Below are 22,999 nucleotides of genomic sequence, written 5' to 3'. Positions count from 1 at the left end.
TTTGTTGAAAAGTATTTCTGAAAAGTGCTTCGAGGTTGCCCAAACACCTCCTAATCTTATACTACCTTTGATCTTTAATATGAGAGTTTGTTTGATTTTTATTTTGATTCTAAATATAAAATCCCAATACACTTTGTCTCTTATATTTATTTATTTTTTAAGATAATCTTTATAATAATAATAGTTCTGATATTTAAAAAAATAATATTTAATTATTACAAATAATTAAGCTAATTAGTTTTTTTAATCAATTTAAACCACGCAACTAGTTCTAAAAATAATAATATAAGGTAAATATGAAGTTAAAGGATTGAGCACACGCGCGGTCGGAATTTTTATCATGATTTTCACGCGTCTAATTTTCTTCCTTTCGGATAGCAAGCGAAAAATGGGATGTTGGCAATGCATATGCCAGTGCCGAGAAAGCAAAGTCGCAGCATTTGTGGCTCCATAGCTCCGTCTTGTGGCGGCGCTGGCGAGAAGCTCAACAATGGCCGGCAATGTTGTCGACGGCGGGCAAGTCAGGAACAAGCGGGTGTTACTCAAGGACTTCGTCTCTGGCTTTCCCAAGGAGTCCGACATGCTCTTCACCATTTCATCTGTCATTTTGAAGCTTCCAGAAGATTCCAATGGTGTCTTAGTGAAGAATCTCTATCTTTCTTGCGATCCCTACATGCGAATCCGTATGTCCAAGCAATTACATCCTTCATATATCGAATCTTTCCAGCCCGGTTCGGTCGGTGCACTCTCTACTTCACTCTTCCATTGGATTATTGTTTATCACCCATATGAAATTGAAATTATTGATCGCAAAACAGTAGTTTTTTGGGCATAAGGTTGGCGCAGTCGCTTCATTTGAATATGATGATGTATCGTGAATTGTTTGAGTCTCAATTTTATATTGTTTACTTTTTATTCATTAGTTTATAGAATATATGCACACATTGTTCCTATATTTTAAAATTTTGAAAATTATCATATTTTATTTGTTGCATCGTTCGTTACTTGTGTGCGTATTGTTTCTAATATGCTACTTCTTAAGCTATATAGTACTGTTCTCTGCATGTTCCCGACATAACATGAAATGAAACCATGTTAGGGCGAACGGTTTTAGTTCTTGACCTCTGTTGGTTTAAGTTGCATTCTTGCTAATTGAAGCTAATGATATTGTTTCTTTTGTTGTTGTAAACTGGCAGCCCATAAGTGGAGTTGGAGTTTCTGAAGTTATTGATTCTAGGAATCCAAAATTCAGCAAAGGTGATCTAGTATGGGGAAGAACTGGCTGGGAAGAATACAGTGTGATCGATTCGCCAGAGTCCCTGTTTAAGATACAACACACAGATCTGCCTCTTTCCTACTATACTGGGATACTTGGTAAGCTGTTTTCTTCATTTGTCTTTGTACGTGTTTAACCATGCAAAATAGATTTTGTGCTCGCCTCTTTTTCCCTTTGTTTGTTCTCCATTGATGTCTGTCCTTCTGTTGGAGATGCAGAGATTTGTACAACAGAAAGCCCACTAATGGTTGCCATCCTTATAGTAAATTTTGCTGATAGTGTGAGAGGAAACATAGGGCCAGACTGCAGTTCTTTTTATACACTTGATATTAGGTTCTTTGATGAAGTTATAATATGAACAAATTTTTTTCTTAGAAACCCAATCATGTGATGTTGATTTCTGAACATAAGGAATTACTGTTCCACAACATTCACAATTCTTACAGACGTTTGTGGCCTATCTCAAAATACTAGCATCATCCACAATTATGTTTCGATTTTTGAAAACATACACAGGGGAACTAGTTAAGTATGGTGATGATTTCATAGACGTCTAGATCTATGAAGATCTTTTTAATAAAATCGGGGGTTGGATTTGCTGTCATATGGTAGTTTCAATAGTTGAAGGCTTGCCTATCTAGTAATCTCACTTGAACCCCACTATATGCGTCCCACTTTTGTTTCTCCTCTTAAAATATTTCATTATCCAGAGTTATATCATTTGTTGTTTCCTAATGAATCAGCGTTTGATGAGGGAAGTAGAAGTAGAATAGATGTGCCAAGACGATTTCTTATCTTTGTTGTAAGTTTGTTTTTATATGCTTCTTAAAGCTTCATTCACCAAGTACCAACATAAACATTACGTGCAGGTATGCCTGGTCTGACTGCTTATGTGGGATTTTATGAGGTTTGTGCCCCTAAGAAAGGGGAGACTGTATTTGTATCAGCTGCATCTGGAGCTGTAGGTCAGCTTGTTGGGCAATTTGCTAAGTTGATGGGTTGCTATGTTGTTGGAAGTGCAGGAAGCAAAGAAAAGGTAAGTAAATATAGCTTAGCATACAGAGCAAACTTAGTCGAGCGAGATTTATTTTTTACTTTGTATCTTAAGGGAGATTAGTCTCTACTGTTGGTGCCTCACTAAAAATAAGAAGAATAAAGATCACTTAAGTGGTTAACTTTTGTAACTAATCATAAGGTAGTCCAGCCTCTGATTGCAAAATCACAAAAGCATACTCCTGTGAAAGATGCATGTGTGTTGTAACCTCAAACCACACGGTTTATGCACAAGTTTAGTAGCACTCATGTGACTCCAACATTACTATGCACTATTTGTCGAATATATCTGATGTTGTTGCTTTACTTCATCACCTCTGTGACACAGGTTGACCTGCTCAAGAGTAAGTTTGGTTTTGATGAGGCTTTCAACTACAAAGAAGAAGCTGACCTTCATGCTGCTTTAAAAAGGTTAGTGGTTATCTATTTTCTCATGATGCAGACTGTGCTGCATTTTGCAAATGTTTTGGATCCATTTTTGAAAGAGTGAAAGTTGAATCAGTACTATTCAAATCTTGCTATCAACTTATCAAGAGCTCCCAAATGGCCAAATTAGCCTGTTTTTTCTTTGTCCTCTTTTCTCTCTCCCACGGTGACCTCATGAGAGAGGATTTTAAGGGATGAGATTCTTTTCTTGTATCGGAGATTTTTTTTTTTGGGTTAGGGGGGAGAGAGAGGGAGAGAAGAGGTGAGGTCTTTATGGCATGGGGTCCACATGGCATTGTTTGCTCTCTCTCGCTTATATTCTCCATTGTGTTCTTATATAAATATTATAAAAACTAGCTACTATTAAACAATGATAGTTGGAACTTGGATGTATACCTTATTTTTTACGCAAAGAGAAGAGAAGCACTTATTTTATTTGATAATCAAACAGGACAGCTTTCTACAGTCTTGGAAAATTTGGTGGAGAGACTATCTTTTTACTGTTATTTTCAATTACTTTCTCAAATCCAAATGCCGGGAAAGTTTATTATTTCAATTATTAAAACATAGATTCTTCTAAACTTCATTTATAATGAATTTGTTTCTTCCACTTCCCTTTTATTTATGGCTTGATACTTAGAGCATGTTGCTTTCACTCGTAAGTCATGAGTTTGAATTCGGAAGCAGCTAAAGAAAGCAGAAACAGCTGAACAAGAGAGGAGACATATCACTATCTTATATAGTGTGTTTAATTTTGCAGGTATTTTCCAGAGGGTATCGATATATACTTTGAGAACGTAGGAGGGAACATGCTGGATGCAGTGTTACTCAACATGAGGGTCCATGGCAGAATCGCTGTGTGCGGACTGATTTCACAGTACAACCTTGATAAGCCTGAAGGTGTGCAATATCTGTTCAATCTCGTGATCAAACGGATTCGCATGGAAGGTTTCCTGGTTCATGATCATTACCATCTCTACCCCAAGTTCATAGAGATGGTGATTCCACAGATCAAACAAGGCAAGATTGTTTATGTGGAGGACATTGCTCAAGGCCTTGAGAGTGGCCCTTCAGCCCTCGTTGGCCTCTTCTCTGGCCGTAATGTTGGCAAACAACTTATAGCAGTTGCTCCACAATGAGTCTGCATCCTTTGAATCAAATAATTCACTGTACGTAATGTTGTAAGAAAGATATATGGAAAAAATAATTACGATGTGTGATTCTGTGAAAGTAGTGCTATAATAAGGAAATAGTCCATACTAATTTGTCACAAGTTAGACAAGCATGTGAGTGGGAACCTGCTTTGTTATCTTGCTTCTAAAGTGAGGCAGAGCTTTGGCTTGGTTTTTGTAATGTGTTTTAAAACGACAAGATTTGGTTTATTATGATTGATTTAAGATTTTGGTTAACAATGTTTCTAAAGATTTTGTTATTAATAAAGCATAAAGATATTTCATGTAATTGATTGTATGTTTTACTTAGCCAGATAAGGCTTTCACCTATACGTTATCTTTTTTTCTTTCAAGGTCATTAACATTAAGTAAATAAATTTACCTCAAGGTTAAAATTGGTGAATTTCTTAGTGAGGCTATTGTTTTTTAGGAGTAAATATTGGGAAGAAGTTTTCCTTTAAAAATTTTATTGGTGAGAAAAACCTAGCAAAAGTACTTTTCCAGTTTTCATACGTAAAATATTATTAGATCCTTCTTATTAATAAATTTTTTTATGAGAACTTTTCTCCCATTTCCTATCATTAGGTAATCGATCACTAAAACTCATCGATCTTATCAATGCTGTTTATAACCTTTGCAAGAAAGTTCTCACATAAAGTGAGAGGTTCACTTCTGATTTTAAATTATTAATGGTGCCTATTCTAGATAAAGCTTTTTCAAAAAAAAAAAAAACATCTATTTCATTTGAACAATCACTTATTTAAATTTTGACTAAGTTATTGTAAAATTAATAATAAGGCTATTTTAAAAATACAAGGTGAGTATGAATTTGACGCATCCCACCGTTGAAATGCATCAATCCCACTACCAAAAAAAATCTCACTTGAAAATTCGCGTAAATATATATATATATATATTTCCTTTTTCTGATTCCATGGCAAACCGGGGGATCGAAGTGGCATCTTAGGTGTCAAGCGCTGCAACCATCCAATCCCAAAGCTATTCAAATTCGCATATTTTAGATTTGGCACCGCACTAATAGCAGCCGACATTTTTGTCCACATTGGAAATTCTTGGATTTTTTATTGTTATTAATTTTCTTCCCAAGTCTATAAATATCGTTTTAATGCATGCAAGATATTTGGGCAACCATACTACCAGAAAACACCAACTTCATTTAAAAATTTGTTTATTCCAGATCATTTAATTGAATTATGAGAAAATTGAAAAAAAAAATCTCTCATTAAAAACCTTATTAGTGATAAGGAATTAAATTATAACATCATTATTGTATGTATACAAAATTTATAGAATACTGGTTATGTTTTGTACATAAAATTTATCAGGTTTTTCTCACCAACAAAATTCTTAATATATTTCTTAAATTATTATCGGAAATTGAAAATGCATGAACAAACTAATCTCTCTCTCTTTTTTTATAAGCAACATTAGAACTTATCACGTAAATTAAAATATTAGTTAAAATTAATTAATCAAAAACAATGTGTCAAAATTAGAAGTTTTTTTCTTTGAAATGCCCTTATTTATAGGGAGAGAAAATATGAGAAAGAAAGTAAAAAAAATTATTATAATAAAGATAATTATAAAAAAGAGAGAATATGTGATTGAAAGATGATAGTTTAAGAAATAAAATAATAAATATATTAAGTATTAAAATAAGTAATTAATAAGGGTAAAATAAAAAATTCGTTATAAAAATTTAAAACAACTTACAAATATTATTAATATTTAAAGATAAAAGAGAGATGATTGTTGTTGTTTATTAAAAAAAACCGGAAGGAGTAACAAATTTCATTTAAGCGGCAATCTATTAACGTCCACAAGCGTCTTGCTTCTGCATTTGCCTCGTCCAGCCACGAGTAGAGATAACAGAATCTGTGGCTTGAGACAGTCAAGGGTCTCTCTGTTCCTTTGCGGTAAGCTCATCGCGGCGACGGCGACGGTGAGAAGCTCTCGATGGCCGGCAATGTGGACGGTGGAGAAGTCCGAAACAAACAGGTGTTACTCAAGGACTTCGTCTCTGGCTTTCCCAACGAGTCCGACATGCCCTTCACTACTTCCTCTGTCAGTTTGAAGCTTCCGGAAGGTTCCAGTGACGTTTTAGTGAAGAATCTCTATCTTTCTTGTGATCCCTACATGCGAAACCGTATGTCCAAACCATTACGTCCTTCATATGTCGATTCCTTCCAGCCTGGTTCGGTTCGTACTCTCTCCACTTCACTCTTCTTTCTTGTTTGGAATATTATATTGCTAATCATTCGTACGAAATTGTAATTATTGATCATAAAACAATCGAACAGTAGTAATTTTAGTTTTTGGGGGTCGATCACGGAACGATGGGCTCATTGTTTTGTATGATAATCACTTTTTAATGCCTCTTCATCAGTTTTCACTGGTCACAAAACATGGAAGATTATGTTCAGGACTTACAGTTTATGGAGTTTTGAGTTGTGTTTCTGTGTAGTCTGACTGATGATGATATTTGTTGTTATAAATTGACAGCCAATAATCGGATTAGGGGTTTCAAAAGTCATTGATTCTGGGAATCAAAACTTCAGAGAAGGTGATCTAGTCTGGGGAATGACTGGTTGGGAAGAATATAGTGTGATCAGTTCGACAGAGTCTCTGTTTAAGATACAACACACAGATCTGCCTCTGTCCTATTATACTGGAATACTTGGTAAGCCGTTTTTTACCCCATTTGTTTGTGCTTCTGAGGTAAGGTTGGGGAGGAGCGGAATGACAATAACTTCTAATTTTAATAAAAAAAATATAATTATTTATGCATCAGATCTCATATTTAAATTTATATAAATGTAAAAGACCTATTAATTAACAGGTTGGGTTGCCTCTTTTTTATGTTAAAGAATATAGATGAATTGCATTATTGTTTTTTTAAAAGTAACCTTCCAATCCATAATATTATATTTGCAGGTTGCCCTTTCAAACACCTCAATAATCTGTGATTTCTTTTTATTATATATGTGTGTTTATAATATGGTTAGCTTATTAATTAACCTTTCTAATTGGATATAAAAGCACAACTTATCGGTTCACATCGCGATTTTCCGAATTTAAGTTTGTGGAAATATAAAATATGTATTAACTAACTGAGTTTTATCTGTTTATAAAAAAATCGAGTTTTATCTTTTTTTTATGCTACAAAAAATTGAAATAAATTGTACCACTTTTTGCCCTAAATATAAGATTTAGTCTATAATGTTTATAGTAAGCTTCCAATATTGACAAAAACAAAAGCAAGCTTCCAATGTTGGCAGGTAAAAAAAAAAAAGTAAGCTTCCAATACATACAAGTCTATAGTATATTAGTATTTAATGGCATTCGAACTTGAATTGTTGGGCAAGAAAAATTAATTAGCAATAGTCCCCTTAAAAATGGACAATAATTCGTTTTTAAATATGATATCCTGACATGCTATCTTGCTCCCATAATTTTATTCATAGTTTCAAAACTATCCCCCTTACATTTGAAGTGTTTTAAGACCATCCTTTAAATGATGAAAGGGGTGTTTGGAAGCACCCAGAAGTGCTTCTCTGAAGCATTTTTTCACAAAACAAAGTAAATTTCTCCACATATTTACCTCGTATATTGTAAAAGCACTTTTAAAATCATGATTTGGTTTTCATCCAAACACTCTTTAAATCTATATCAAATAAATAAATTGTTTGTATAAAATGTGTTCAGATAAAAGTTGACACCAATGAATATAATGTCATATTGTCATGTTCTATTCTTATTTTGTTATTTTTGTTTTGAGATGGAAACTTAATGGGAAAATAAATAAAAAATCTCTTGAATTTTAAAATTTTAAATCAGTCTTGTTTATTATACTTTAATAGCAATTGACTATACTTGAAAAACAAATTATGACAACACATTTTTGTAATAATTATTGATTTGGGATTTTAAATTTTTTTGTGTGGTTTTCCCAAACTTAATCCTACTTAATTCAATTTTTTAAAAAAAAAATTGGAGTTGAAATTGCACCCCTCTTCTCAAACAAGTGCTAATTTGATTTGAAATAATAATAAAATTAAAATAATAATTAATTATTAAAATTAACTTATTGATAGGACAAAATCACATTCGAACTAATAGAAACATCACCATAATAGTTTCTCAAAGCAAACCCATCACTCTTTCACATTTCACACCAGAAAACCTATTTACTATCACAAAATACCAAGAGGTGCACATTGAAGCCAAAGTACATAGAACAACAACATGAACAACAAAAAATAAAACCAAACACACACATCAAATTCCGACTAATCCAGATCGAGCTAATAAAAACACACAATATAATCAAGCTTATATCTATGTTTGTGTATTGTTCCACCCGACCACAATAAAATAAACAATGTCATCATAATTTGTGGCTAAAACCGCAATGAGGGCAAGTCCTTTGTTCTGGAGAACATATGCCGGCAAGTCGTCCTTCTTCACAACGATGGACGCAGAAGGGATTATCTCTTCAACTCTCATCGCTACCACCTCTACTGACCACCCAAGCAGTACACTCCATGGATAATTCCTCGCTTTAATAATATCCCAACAAAAAAGAAAACCACAATCAACTTGAAATTCTGTTGCTTGATTAATTTCTTTTTATTTTCTAGGTCTATGCATGAATTTATTTTTATTAATGGGAACTGTGTGTGTCTATGATGACGTGGAAAAATAGAGGAAAATAAGTATGTATAAATACTCCTCAAGTGTTATTTATTTATTCAATATGTTTCACCAGAACTAAGAAGAATTTAAACATCGTTAATTTTGTATTAAAAATCAATGATTTTTTTAACTTAATTTACTCTTATTTATTATGTATATTTCAAGAAAATAACAAGATACAAAATAATAAATTAATTAGGGATAAAATTATATACTCATATAATAAATTTAATGAGATTGGCTTATATGAAAAACAAAAAAAGAACACTTTATTTTGTTTGTCTTATAAATAGCACCCGCTGCTCTTCACAATCTACTTCTTGTTCTACACAAATAATTTACAAAATGACTTAAAGAGATGATGCTGTACCTTTCTCTATTTCTTCGGGGATCCCATGAAGTGAGAAATGATCAAGATCTACAGAAGAACCTCGAGGGAAATGATCAACATCTACAGAAGAGCCTGCTTGTGTGGCCAAAGAAATAGGAACATATTCTTCAAACTGGGTTAAATGATGAAGATACGCATCTAAAGTTGAGGAAGAAGTAGGAGAAATGAATGGTTGAGGCTGAGTTGAACAATGAACTTGAAATTCTAAAATGGTAATAAGCAGACTCATAATTGTCATTTTTGCTAAATGACCCCTTGCAATGTCCATTACTTTTCCCCTTTAGATTTTCGATCCCCCTCTTTGGATTATGTTGTTGAATGAATGAAGAGCCAAGTGAGACTGGACTCAATTTATAAGATCTTCATATCACCTTTCATGAAAGTGACATTTTGCTATTATATATTTGGTTGCTTTTAAATTTAAATTATTTAGATTTTAGATCTTGGCCTTATAAATATCCTTATTATTCTGCATAATAATAAAGCTGTGAATTAATATTTATTTGATCCTATTTATAAGTTACTTCCAACGCGTTTCACACATATATACCAAGAAGAATTAAACCTTAAATTTCATTAATTCTCATTTAAAATTCAACAACTTTCTAACTTTATTTCTATTTAAGATATATATATATATATTATGCCTTATGTAAATAAAATCAACACAATAAGTCCAAAAAAAAAACAAAATCAACATAATAATAAATGAGAGTTAAAATTATACATTCAAACAAGAAATTTATCTTAGTGTCCTATAAAGAGGATCAAAAATATCTTCTCTTTGCTGTATAAATATGATAAGAGGAGTAAGTTTTATTTTGAAAGGGTATTACTGTTTAAGCACGGATCCCAAATTTGAGTTTTTGTGTAAATATAAAAGACGTATGAACTCCATTGGCAAAAAATAAAAGATGTATTAACTAATTGAATGGCATCTTTTTCATGTCACAAAAAATTGAGATAAATTGTATATGTATTTTTTTTCCTGGTTAAAGCATAAATATCCTTTTATTGGAGGCAATTCTATTTGAGGCATTGTCGGGTACTAAATGTGAACACCTCTTCCAGCGGAAATTCGAACCTTGGTTCACCACGTTGTGGGAGACTAGCCCATTCCGCTAGACCCAACTCCCATTGATAATTGTATATGTATATTGTTTTCGTAGCAAGCTTTCAATACATGAAAGATCCAATACATACTAGATAGCGATAGTGGGTCGCCCTTTCAAACACCTCAATCTATGATTTTTTTTTTTTTTAACACATGCACACATATGAGTATGCATACGTATTAATTATAAATATTATTTAGAAATATAAGCACCCTTCTGATAATAAAACGAAAGTGATTTTTCATAAAATTAAAAAGTATTGGAGTGAGTTTCAAACAAAATTAGGAGAGAGAGTATATAAAGACCATAAAAAAATAGCAGTATTCCAAAGAGCAGATCAATAGTTATGTTTTATTTTTAATTTTATACTGTTTAAACAAAGCATAGGCAACATCAACTTTGAATGTAAGATCTCATTTAGGCATGACACGTAGCATTACTACAAGGGCGGCAAACTGCAATTGATAATCAAAAGTTATGTTTTATTTTTAATTTTATACTGTTTAAATAACGCGTGTGTCTGGTCAAAAAATAATAATAATAACAACGTGTGTGCACAAACACGTTAATTTTAACTTTGAATGTAGGATCTCATTGAAGTATAACACGTAACACTACTACTAGGGCGGCAAGCAGTTATTGATGATAAAAAATTATACTATTTAGATCTTAAATATAAGATCTCTTTTATACTCTACAAAAAAAATCTTATATTTACGACCAAAGAAGTATTGGATATATTGAAAATATTTAAAAATTAAATAAAAGTAGAATTATTGAAAAAAGAAGAAAATGAGAAACAGCATAAAAATAATATTTAAGAGATATAGAAAAATAAAATATTCTTTAAATAATATCTGTAAAAGAAAAAATATCTCCTTGAAAAAACAAGAAAAGATCAAATTGCTCCTAGAAACAAAAACATCACAAATGACAATTATATTATTATTGGGACAATTTTGACATTTTAATAAAAATATTACTCTTATACATATGAGTGAAGTTTGCTTAGTTTCTAAATATAAAACTTTAATTTACTTTATCTCTAAAATTTATACTTTGTTTTTTAAATTATTCCTTCTAATCACACTTATTAAAGGAGTTTTCAACATAAATAGTTTCCAGTACAAATAACAAAAATAGTATTTTAGGAAATAAACACATATTTCTTACAAATAATTAATTTAAATAATTTTTATTTCTATAAATTGATAGCTTAGTTTCTACATATTTAGGATCGTAGTAACATTTTTTAAAACCATGTTTTGTACAGTTGAAAAATGGTGGGTTTAATTATTAATTGAAGAAAGAAACGTTAAGATTGAATAATTGAAGTTTTTCATGGGAGATCAACTCTCGTGTAAACATAAGAATCCTTCTCATATGAGGGGAAAGAGTTATCTTAATTGGTTAATATCAACGGCATGATCTTTAAAGTATCACTCAGTGTGACTAAGTCTTTAAACTTTTGACGTGTGTAAAACTTAGTGCTCGTGATAATCCTAATGAGTCAAACCGACATCCAATATGTAAATTAACAAGTGTTGATTTGGCTGCCAAGTCACCGTCTCCATAATCATCAACCTCCTACCTCCCCGCAAGAAAGCTCACCGCTGCTCAATTAACTGTTTTCCTCGGTATTTCCCTTATTAAAGGGGTGTTTGGATAGAAACCAAACCATGGTTTCAGAAGTGCTTTTACGGTTTACGAAATAAATATGTGGAGGAGCTTATTTCGTTTTACGGAAAAGTGCTTCTGAAACCATGGTTTGAAGGTTACCAAACACCCCCTAAAGGGTGGTGCAGAAGAAGCACTGTTGTCGGAAGGGTGATGCATTGGAAAGTAGGAGTGGTGGAACTCCCAGAGAGCACCTGCGAGTTTTCCTGCGGAGAAGGGGAAGGTTGATGATTGCGGAGATAGTGACTTTGCCGCCAAATCAACAACTAAAACAATTTACACGTCTGATCTTTCCTTAATGAGTTGGACTAACAAAGATTATTTTCTGAAAAGATAAAGCTAAGTTTTAAAAGAGTCAAAAATTTAGATATTGAGTCACACTGAGTCATCAGTTAATAAACCTAGTTCTCAGTAGAATTGAAAGACCAAAAAATATTTTCTGTTTTTTATAATTATTCATTTTATTTCATTTATGAAAGTTAGTACTTCCAAGACGTGATAATATTATCGTTAAAGTATATATTTAGCTCTTTAATTTTTTTTTATAGAAAGTTTTAATTTAACCTTTTAACTTTAAAAGATATATTTTTAATCATTTAACTCTAAAATTATTAATAAAAAATAATGATATTAAAATCCTAAATATTGATAAAATATTATCAAATACTAATATTTTAAGTTTAATTTTCAAAACAAAGATAATTGTTAAAAAATAACAATCATTTAAGTTTGACGAGTTTACGGTTAAAGAAGTAAATATATGCTTTTGAAAATTAAGGAACTAAATTAAAATCTTATACTTCATCCGGTTATTAATATAAGAGTTAGTTGACTGATTTGAATAGATTGAGGAGATTGGTTATGTTAGTTATTTATAATAAATAAATATTATTTTTTCTAAAATAAACTTATTAATTAAGTATATTGGTTAAAAATATTATTATTACAGGAATTACGTTAAAAATAAATAAATAACTATAATAGATAAAATAAATTAAAATATTATATTTAAGATTAAAATAAAAATTAATCAAGCTTTTATATAGTATAAAGCGGGGATTGAGTACTCGCGTGTAGGGGTGTTCAAGGCCGGCCCGTTTCGGTCCCGGTCTTATTGGGACGGGACTGATCCGTCCTGAAATTTTTCTGGACGGGACAAACCGGGACTGGACAAAAAAGGGACCGGGACGGGACGGGACACGGGACAGGGTCGTCCCGTCCCGATCCGTCCTGGTTCCTTTTTTTAAAAAAAAATTTAATTTTTTTAATTTTTTATATAATATCATTTTTTCATATTTTTTTAAGATTTGAGACTATTATATGGATGGATATATTTATTTAGAGTTTTTATATTTGTTAATGATTTGAGATTATTGATGATTAGAATTTTTAGCAAGTTTTTATTGTGTTAAAAGCTTTTGTTTAGAGTTTTTAATAACTATTATATGTAATATTTTGAGCTTTTGTTTAAGAGTGGCCAAACAAATAAAAAAGATGTTTTTATAAGATTTAAACTCAAAAAAATATAATTAAAAAAATCAGATTTTTTTTAAAAAAATTAAAAAAAAAATAATTTCGGGACGTCCCGGTCCCGTCCCAGATCCGTCCTGTCCCGACCGGGATAACCTCGGGACAGGCCGGGACACAGGACAGAAAATCTGTCCTGTTACTGTTTACCGGGACGGAATTGGGACGGGCCTGTCCCGGTCCCGATCCGTCCCGTGAACACCCCGCGGTCGAATTTTTTATCATGATCTTACACGCGTCTAATTTTCTGCCTTTCGGATAGCAAAACGAAAAATGGGAGGTTATGCAATGCGTATGCCAGTGCGGAGAAAGCAAAGTTGCAGCATTTGTGGTTCCATCGCTCCCTGTTGTGGCGGCGCCGGCGAGAAGGTCAACAATGGCCGGCAATGTCGTCGACGGCGGGCAAGTCAGGAACAAGCAGGTGTTACTCAAGGACTTCGTCTCTGGCTTTCCCAAGGAGTCCGACATGCTCTTCACCATTTCGTCTGTCATTTTGAAGCTTCCAGAAGATTCCAATGGCGTCTTAGTGAAGAATCTCTATCTTTCTTGCGATCCCTACATGCGAATCCGTATGTCCAAGCAATTACGTCTTTCATATATCGAATCTTTCCAGCCCGGTTCGGTCGGTACACTTCTACTTCACTCTTCTATTGGATTATTGTTTATCATCCATATGAAATTGAAATTGTTGATCGCAAAATAGTAGTTTTTTGGGCACAAGGTTCGCGCAGTCGCGCCATTTGAATATGATGATGTATCGTGACGTTTTTAAGTCTCAATTTTATATTGTTTACTTTTTATTCATTAATTTATTGAATATATGCACACATTGTTCCTATATTTTAAAATTTTGAAATTATCACATTTTATTTGTTGTATCGTCCGGTACCTGTGTGCGTATTGTTTCTATATGCTACTTCTTAAGCTATATAGTACTGTTCTCTGCATGTTCCCGACATAACATGAAATGAAACCATGTTAGGGCGAACGGTTTTAGCTCTTGACCTCTCTTGGTTTAACTTGCATTCTTGTTAATTGTAGCTAATGATATTGTTTCTTTTGTTGTTGTAAACTGGCAGCCCATAAGTGGACTTGGAGTTTCTGAAGTTATTGATTCTAGGAATCCAAAATTCAGCAAAGGTGATCTAGTATGGGGAAGAACTGGCTGGGAAGAATACAGTGTGATCGATTCACCAGAGTCCCTGTTTAAGATACAAGACACAGATCTGCCTCTTTCCTACTATACTGGGATACTTGGTAAGCTGTTTTCTTCATTTGTCTTGTACATGTGTAACCATGCAAAATAGATTTTGTGCTCGCCCCTTTTTCCCTTTGTTTGTTCTCCATTGATCTCTGTCCTTCTGTTGGAGATGCAGAGATTTGTACAACAGAAAGCCCACTAATGGTTGCCATCCTTATAATAAATTTTGCTGATATCGTGAGAGGAAACATAGGGCTAGACTGCATTTCTTTTATGCATTTGATATTAGGTTCTTTGATAAAGTTATAATGTGTACAAAGTTTAAAAATCCAATTTTGTGATGTTGATTTCTGGACATAAGGAATTACTGTTCCACAACATTCACAATTCTTACAGAGGTTTATGGCCTATCTCAAAATACTAGCATCATCCCCAGTTATGTTTTGATTTTTGAAAACATATACAGGGGAACTAGTTAAGTAGGGTGATGATTTCATAGACATCTAGACCTATGAAGATCTTTTTAACAAAATCGGGGGTCGGATTTGCATTCATAGGGTAGTTTCAATAGCTGAAGGCTTGCGTATCTAGTAATCTCACTTGAACCCCACTATATGCGTCCCACTTTTGTTTCTCCTCTTAAAATATTTCATTATCCAGAGTTATATCATTTATTGTTTCCTAATGAATCAGCATTTCATGAGGGAAGTAGAAGTGGAATAGATGTGCCAAGACCATTTCTTATCTTTGTTGTAAGTTTGTTTTTATATGTTTCTTAAAGCTTCATTCACCAAGTACCAACATAAACATTACGTGCAGGTATGCCTGGTCTGACTGCTTATGTGGGATTTTATGAGATTTGTGCCCCTAAGAAAGGGGAGACTGTATTTGTATCAGCTGCATCTGGAGCTGTAGGTCAGCTTGTTGGGCAATTTGCTAAGTTGATGGGTTGCTATGTTGTTGGGAGTGCAGGAAGCAAAGAAAAGGTAAGTAAATATAGCTTAGCATACAGAGCAAACTTAGTCGAGCGAGATTATTTTTTTACTCTTTGTATCTTAAGGGAGATTAGTCTCCACTGTCGGTGCCTCACTAAAAATAAGAAGAATAAAGATCACTTAAGTGGTTAACTTTTGTAACTAATCACAAGGTAGTCTAGCCTCTGATTGCAAAATCAAAATAGCATGCTTCTGTGAAAAATGCATGTGTGTTGAGACCTCAAACCACACAGTTTATTCACAAGTTTAGTAGCACTCATTTGACTCCAACATTTCTATGCACTATTTGTCGAATATATCTGATGTTGTTGCTTTACTTCGTCACCTCGGTGACACAGGTTGACCTGCTCAAGAGTAAGTTTGGTTTTGATGAGGCTTTCAACTACAAAGAAGAAGCCGACCTAGATGCTTCTTTAAAAAGGTTAGTGGTTATCTATTTTCTCATGATACAGACTGCGCTGCATTTTGCAAATGTTTTGGATCCATTTTTGAAAGAGTGAAAGTTGAATCGGTACTATTCAAATCTTGCTATCAACTTATCAAGAGCTCCCAAATGGCCAAATTAGCCTGTTTTTTCTTTGTCCTCTTTTCCCTCTCCCACGGTGACCTCATGAGAGAGAATTTTAAGGGATGAGATTCTTTTCTTGTATCGGAGAATTTCTATTTGTTTTTTTGGGTTAGGGGAGAGAGGTAGAGAAGAGGTTAGGCCTTTATGGCATGGGGTCTACATGGCATTTTTTGCTCTCTCTCGCTTATATCTCCATTGTGTTCTTATATAGATATTATAAAAACTAGCTACTATTAGACAATGATAGTTGGAACTTGGAATATAATATTGTGTACCTTATTTTTTATGCAAAGAGAAGAGAAGCACTTATTTTATTTGATAATCAACAGGACAGCTTTCTACAGTCTTGGAAAATTTGGTGGAGAGACTATCTTTTCAATTACTTTCTCAAATCCAAATGCTGGGAAAGTTTATCATTCCAATTATTAAAACATAGATTCTTCTAAACTTAATTTATAATGAATTTGTTTTTCTTCCGTTTCCCTTTTATTTATGGCTTGATACTTAGAGCATGTTGCTTTCACTCGTAAGTTATGAGTTTGAATTAGGAAGCAGCTAAAGAAAGCAGAAACAGCTGAACAAGAGAGGAGACATATCACTATCTTATATAGTGTGTTTAATTTTGCAGGTATTTTCCAGAGGGTATCGATATATACTTTGAGAACGTAGGAGGGAACATGCTAGATGCAGCGTTACTCAACATGAGGGTCCATGGCAGAATCGCTGTGTGTGGACTGATTTCACAGTACAACCTTGATAAGCATGAAGGTGTGCACAATCTGCTCAATCTCGTGATCAAACGGATTCGCATGGAAGGTTTCCTGGTTCCTGATCATTACCATCTCTACCCCAAGTTCATAGAGATGGTGATTCCACAGATCAAACAAGGCAAGATTGTTTATGTGGAGGACATTGCTCAAGGCCTTGAGAGTGGCCCTTCAGCCCTCGTTGGCCTCTTCTCTGGCCGTAATGTTGGCAAACAACTTATAGCAGTTGCTCCACAATGAGTCTGCATCCTTTGAATCAAATAATTCACTGTACGTAATGTTTTAAGAAAGATATATGGAGAAAATAATTACGATGTGTGATTCTGTGAAAATAGTGCTATAATAAGGAAATAGTCCATAATAATTTGTAACAAGTCAGACAAGCATGTGAGTGGGAACCTGCTTTGTTATCTTGCTTCTAAAGTGAGGCAGAGGTTTGGCTTGGTATTTGCAATGTGTTTTAAAACGACAAGATTTGGTTTATTATGATTGATTTAAGATTTTGGTTAACAATGTTTCTAAAGATTTTGTTGTTAATAAAGCATAAAGATATTGATATTGTGTGATTCATGTAATCAATTTTATGTTTTACTTAGCCAGATAAGGCTTTCACCTATACGTTATCTTTTTTCTTCCAAGGTTATTAACATTAAGTAAATAAATTTACCTCAAGCTTAAAATAGGTGAATTTCTTAGTGAGGCTATTGTTTTTTAGGAGTAAATATTGGGAAGAAGTTTTCCTTTAAAAATTTTATTGGTGAAAAACCTAGTAAAAGTACTCTTCAAGTTTTCATATGTATAATATTATTAGATCCTTCTTATTAATAAATTTTTTTATGAGAACTTTTCTCCCATTTCCTATCATTAGGTAATCGATCACTAAAACACATCGATCTTATCAATGCTGTTTTATAACCTTTGCAAGAAAGTTCTCATATAAAGTGAGAGGTTCACTTCTGATTTTAAATTATTAATGGCAATGCTCCCCATTCTAGATAAAGCTTTTTTTAAAAAAAAAATCTATTTCATTTGAAAAATCACTTATTTAAATTGTAAAATTAATAATAAGGCTATTTTAAAAATACAAGGTGAGTATGAATTTTAAAAATCTATTTATCAGGTTTTTCTACCAACAAAATTCTTAATATATTTCTTAAATTATTATCGGAAATTGAAAATGCATGAACAAACTAATCTCTCCCTCTTTTTTTATAAGCAACATTAGAACTTATCACGTAAATTAAAATATTAGTTAAAATTAATTAATAAAAAACAATGTGTCAAAATTAGAAGTTTTTTTCTTTGAAATGCCCTTATTTATAGGGAGAGAAAATATGAGAAAGAAAGTAAAAAAAATTATTATAATAAAGATAATTATAAAAGAGAGAGAATATGTGATTGAAAGATGATAGTTTAAGAAATAAAATAATAAATATATTAAGTATTAAAATAAGTAATTAATAAGGGTAAAATAAAAAATTCGTTATAAAAATTTAAAACAACTTACAAATATTATTAATATTTAAAGATAAAAGAGAGATGATTGTTGTTGTTTATTAAAAAAAACCGGAGGGAGTAACAAATTTCATTTAAGCGGCAATCTATTAACGTCCACAAGCGTCTTGCTTCTGCATTTGCCTCGTCCAGCCACGAGTAGAGATAACAGAATCTGTGGCTTGAGACAGTCAAGGGTCTCTCTGTTCCTTTGCGGTAAGCTCATCGCGGCGACGGCGACGGTGACGGTGAGAAGCTCTCGATGGCCGGCAATGTCGACGGTGGAGAAGTCCGAAACAAACAGGTGTTACTCAAGGACTTCGTCTCTGGCTTTCCCAACGAGTCCGACATGCCCTTCACTACTTCCTCTGTCAGTTTGAAGCTTCCGGAAGGTTCCAGTGACGTTTTAGTGAAGAATCTCTATCTTTCTTGTGATCCCTACATGCGAAACCGTATGTCCAAACCATTACGTCCTTCATATGTCGATTCCTTCCAGCCTGGTTCGGTTCGTACTCTCTCCCCTTCACTCTTCTTTCTTGTTTGGAATATTATATTGCTAATTATTCGTACGAAATTGTAATTATTGATCATAAAACAATCGAACAGTAGTAATTTTAGTTTTTTGGGGTTGATCACGGAACGATGGGCTCATTGTTTTGTATGATAATCACTTTTTAATGCCTCTTCATCAGTTTTCACTGGTCGCAAAACATGGAAGATTATGTTCAGGACTTACAGTTTATGGAGTTTTGAGTTGTGTTTCTGTGTAGTCTAACTGATGATGATATTTGTTGTTATAAATTGACAGCCAATAATCGGATTAGGGGTTTCAAAAGTCATTGATTCTGGGAATCAAAACTTCAGAGAAGGTGATCTAGTCTGGGGAATGACTGGTTGGGAAGAATATAGTGTGATCAGTTCGACAGAGTCTCTGTTTAAGATACAACACACAGATCTGCCTCTGTCCTATTATACTGGAATACTTGGTAAGCCGTTTTTTACCCCATTTGTTTGTGCTTATGGGTAAGGTTGGGGAGGAGCAGAATTATGTTTTTCAGATGAGTAATACTACCTCCAGTCCTTAATATAATATTAAGAGCTAGTTTGACTTTCAATTTAGTCCTAAATATAAAATCATAATATATTTTATCTCTAATATTTATCTATTTTTTCCTCAAATAATTTGTATAGTAGTTGCATATATTAAGGAGTTACTATCAATCTGTAATTCAAACACACATGATTAATAAGGGCATTTTGGAAAAGACAACATATATATACTACAAATAACTAACTTAATTGACTTTCTTAATCTCCTCAAATTAACTAACTGAGTTTTATATTGAGAACTGAAGGTAGTAGTAAACCAACTTATTTGCCATTGATACCCACACATGCTTCTCCTAGAGAGGAGATATCAATAATGCGCAATGACAGAGTACCCCAGAATGCTTGTCTATAATTTATGCTTAAGATCAATTTTGGTGATAGTGAGGTAGAAGGCAAAGCGCAAGGATTAGATGCAGTTTTATACTGTTGTTATTAGGCTCCTGAATGAATTTATAACTTGAGTAAATAGGTGCGTATTTATTGGTCTGCAAAGACAAGTTGTTATGTTTGTTTGAAGTTTGTTTTTAATGAGAGTTGCGGTAAGGTGTCATGGCAGGAATATATTTGCAAAAAACAAAAAGTCCTATAACAAATGAATAGTTTGTAATGATAGGTTTTAAAATAGGAAGTGATAATTAATTTCAGCTGCTAACTTGTTATTGGGATTTTTAGTACTTATTTTCTATTGCTCGGACATCACTGTAATTCCTCTTATTTTTACATGTTTCTTAAAGCTTTGTTCACCAAGTACCAACATAAGCATTACGTGTAATGTAGGTATGCCTGGTATGACAGCTTATACGGGATTTTATGAAATTTGTGCCCCCAAGAAAGGGGAGACTGTGTTTGTATCAGCTGCAGCTGGAGCTGTAGGTCAGCTTGTTGGGCAGTTTGCTAAGCTGATGGGTTGTTATGTTGTTGGAAGTGCGGGAAGTAAAGGAAAGGTCACATAACTTCAACCTCTATGTTTTGTAGTCAATACTCTCTTCTTCGCTCTTTAATATAAGATCTAATTAACTAATTTAAAGAAATCAAAAGAACTAAAAAATTACTTTAAAATATTTATATTTATCGTTTTCTCTAAACTGATTGGCCTAACTTATAAATTAATATATAATCTAATGGTACACATAAGTATATCAGAAATATCATGTAACATATGTTATAGTTAAGTAATTTTTTAATTTTTTTAATCTCTACAAGTTAGTCAACTAGGTCTTATATTAAGAATTAAGGATAGTATAATTTTAAGGTTATCTAACCACTGTCTGCAAAATCACAAAAGCATACTGTTGTGAAATGTGCGAGATTAATGAAGTTTCAAAGTACTAGATGATTTATTGTCATTTTGTGTGGCACTCGTTTAATTGTATCATTATTATTTATTACTCCTCCGGTTCTTAATATAGAACCCAATTGTTGAATTAGTTTTGATTCTAAATATGAGACCCATTTATCTTATTTATCAATTTTCTCTAAATTACTCCTATGGATACTTCCTCAACCATAATTAAGTAAAAGAGGGAGATGGAGTATTAAGAAAGATGATTATGGTGTTTTAGGAAAAATGTATCACTTTTCTTATAATTAACTAACTTACCTAACTTTTTTAATTTAATCAAATTAATTAAGTGGGTTTTATATTAAGGATCGGAGAAGTTCTTCCTTAAATTTATTTGCCGTAGTTCAACCCCTTGATCAATTCTTCAACGCAGGTTGACTTGCTCAAAAACAAGCTTGGATTTGATGAGGCTTTCAACTACAAAGAAGAACCCAACTTGGATGCTGCTTTGACAAGGTTAGCTGTTGTCATAATCTATCTCCGGTCCTTAATATAAAAACTAGTTGACTAATTTGAGTAGATTAAAGAAACCAATTAAGTTAGTTATTTGTAATAAATAGATATTATATTTTTTAAAATATCTTTGCTGATTAAGTGTATTGATTATAATTATTATTATTATAAAGACTGCTTTGAAAAAAAAATGGATATATACGGAGATAAAGTAGATTAGGGTCTTATATTTAAAACCAACATAAAAGTCAAATAAGGTATTATATTAAATATTAGAGGTAGTACAAGCTATGACTTGCTCAAAAGTCAGAATGTTAGCGACTTTTTTGTTCAAGTGAAGGTCTGAGATCCAGCAAGTTTCGTTTGGTCTTGACGATGGCCAGTTACCCTGTTTTTTCTTTGTCCTGTTTCGTGGCCCTCATTATGGCTGCATAAAAGAGAAAATCAATTAGGGTGAGATGGAATGGAAGACTACGGAAAATAAAGGCTGGGGTATTCCCTCAGAATTCCAAAGTGACTTAATCCCTGAAAAATCTCTTGGTAGATGACAAAAGGAAATCTGTTGGTACACTTATTCAAATCATTCATATTCTCTGGAGATTTCAACAAGTCATGTTGGAATCGAATAAGTTCATGTTTCATTAGAGTTTGAAATGAGTAAAGCTTTGACTTAAAAGTCATTTTAGAGTTAAACATTCAAAAACGGGTTTAATGTATGTTTTTTAACCCAAGAAGCCATTTTGAGATGGTTGAAACATCATTCCAAACATAGCCCATATCATATTCCTATGTAACTTGAAAAAAAGGTGTTGACCATAGGGTCCAAAACTTCATATAAGATTACAAGACAAACACATGAAATTTTGTTATTAATAATTAACTTGTTCAATCTGTTCTGCTTCATTTGTTGATATTACCTCATAAATCATAATTAAACATCTAGACAAGGTAGAAGAAACATCATCATCTAATCTATCATGTGTTTTCCTGTCAGGCATTTTCCAGAGGGAATTGATATATACTTTGACAACGTCGGAGGGAAGATGCTGGATGCAGTGTTGCTCAACATGAGGATCCATGGCAGAATCGCTGTGTGTGGAATGATTTCACAGTACAACCTTGATAATCCAGAAGGTGTACACAATCTGTTCAATCTTGTGAGCAAACGGATTCGCATGGAAGGGTTTCTGGTTACTGAATATTACCATCTTTACCCCAAGTTCTTGGAGAAAGTGATTCCCTTCATCAAACAGGGCAAGATTGTTTATGTGGAGGACGTCGTTGAAGGCTTCGAGAATGCCCCTTCAGCTCTCATTGGCCTCTTTCATGGCCGCAACGTTGGAAAACAACTGGTGGTGGTCGATCCAGAATGATTTCGTACCAGTCAGGGGCCTTTTGCTTGGAGGCAACTCATTCTGTTGAAATGCCGATAAATTTCTACCGTCGGAGTTTGGTAACTCTCAAGAACACCTTAAAAAATGTTTTCATGCAAATCAAAACAGAATATTTTTTACTTATTTAAATTGCTTGGCACAAAAAATGAGAAGGATCTAAATTTTCTTTCTCTCCCTCTTTCAATTTCCTCAAAAAATCCCACATGATGCAGTAAGAACCCATAGTCCCATGCACTGCCTAGAATAAAATATACACGGGTTCTGACTGCTAGGAATGTAAAGTTCTGCAGAACATTCCACGGATTCCCTATATTTAAATAAA

At 33.1% G+C, this 22,999-nt stretch overlaps 3 protein-coding genes across 5 annotated transcripts; all 3 read left to right on the top strand.

The window, feature by feature from the left end:
- Nucleotides 1-408: 408 nt before the first annotated feature.
- Nucleotides 409-4,187, top strand: LOC114748382 (2-alkenal reductase (NADP(+)-dependent)-like). The gene is made up of 5 exons (XM_028936758.1): nucleotides 409-736; nucleotides 1,197-1,374; nucleotides 2,146-2,312; nucleotides 2,658-2,740; nucleotides 3,516-4,187. Exons 1-5 carry the CDS (start codon nucleotides 491-493, stop codon nucleotides 3,892-3,894), a joined length of 1,053 nt encoding a protein of 350 aa, XP_028792591.1. The 5' UTR covers nucleotides 409-490; the 3' UTR covers nucleotides 3,895-4,187.
- A 1,617-nt stretch (nucleotides 4,188-5,804) lies between these two features.
- Nucleotides 5,805-17,445, top strand: LOC114748377 (2-alkenal reductase (NADP(+)-dependent)). 2 transcript variants are annotated; one of them, XM_028936753.1, is made up of 5 exons: nucleotides 5,805-6,147; nucleotides 6,451-6,628; nucleotides 15,374-15,540; nucleotides 15,888-15,970; nucleotides 16,746-17,445. In XM_028936753.1, exons 1-5 carry the CDS (start codon nucleotides 5,905-5,907, stop codon nucleotides 17,122-17,124), a joined length of 1,050 nt encoding a protein of 349 aa, XP_028792586.1. In that variant the 5' UTR covers nucleotides 5,805-5,904; the 3' UTR covers nucleotides 17,125-17,445. The 2 variants fall into 2 exon arrangements, with proteins under 2 accessions (XP_028792586.1, XP_028792585.1); XM_028936752.1 differs by lacking the exons at nucleotides 5,805-6,147; nucleotides 6,451-6,628 and adding exons at nucleotides 13,665-13,975; nucleotides 14,433-14,610.
- A 1,089-nt stretch (nucleotides 17,446-18,534) lies between these two features.
- Nucleotides 18,535-22,999, top strand: LOC114748378 (2-alkenal reductase (NADP(+)-dependent)). 2 transcript variants are annotated; one of them, XM_028936755.1, is made up of 6 exons: nucleotides 18,535-18,883; nucleotides 19,187-19,364; nucleotides 20,266-20,432; nucleotides 21,204-21,286; nucleotides 22,278-22,705; nucleotides 22,732-22,815. In XM_028936755.1, exons 1-5 carry the CDS (start codon nucleotides 18,641-18,643, stop codon nucleotides 22,654-22,656), a joined length of 1,050 nt encoding a protein of 349 aa, XP_028792588.1. In that variant the 5' UTR covers nucleotides 18,535-18,640; the 3' UTR covers nucleotides 22,657-22,705; nucleotides 22,732-22,815. The 2 variants fall into 2 exon arrangements, with proteins under 2 accessions (XP_028792588.1, XP_028792587.1); XM_028936754.1 differs by having other exon boundaries at nucleotides 22,278-22,999.

This window comes from Neltuma alba, unplaced genomic scaffold (assembly GCF_004799145.2).
Source record: "Neltuma alba isolate B1F8T4 unplaced genomic scaffold, ASM479914v2 tig00005689_pilon, whole genome shotgun sequence".
Taxonomy (NCBI): Eukaryota; Viridiplantae; Streptophyta; class Magnoliopsida; order Fabales; family Fabaceae; genus Neltuma; species Neltuma alba.
Note: the sequence above shows the minus strand (reverse complement) of the source record. Positions and strands in the feature narration are given on the sequence as shown.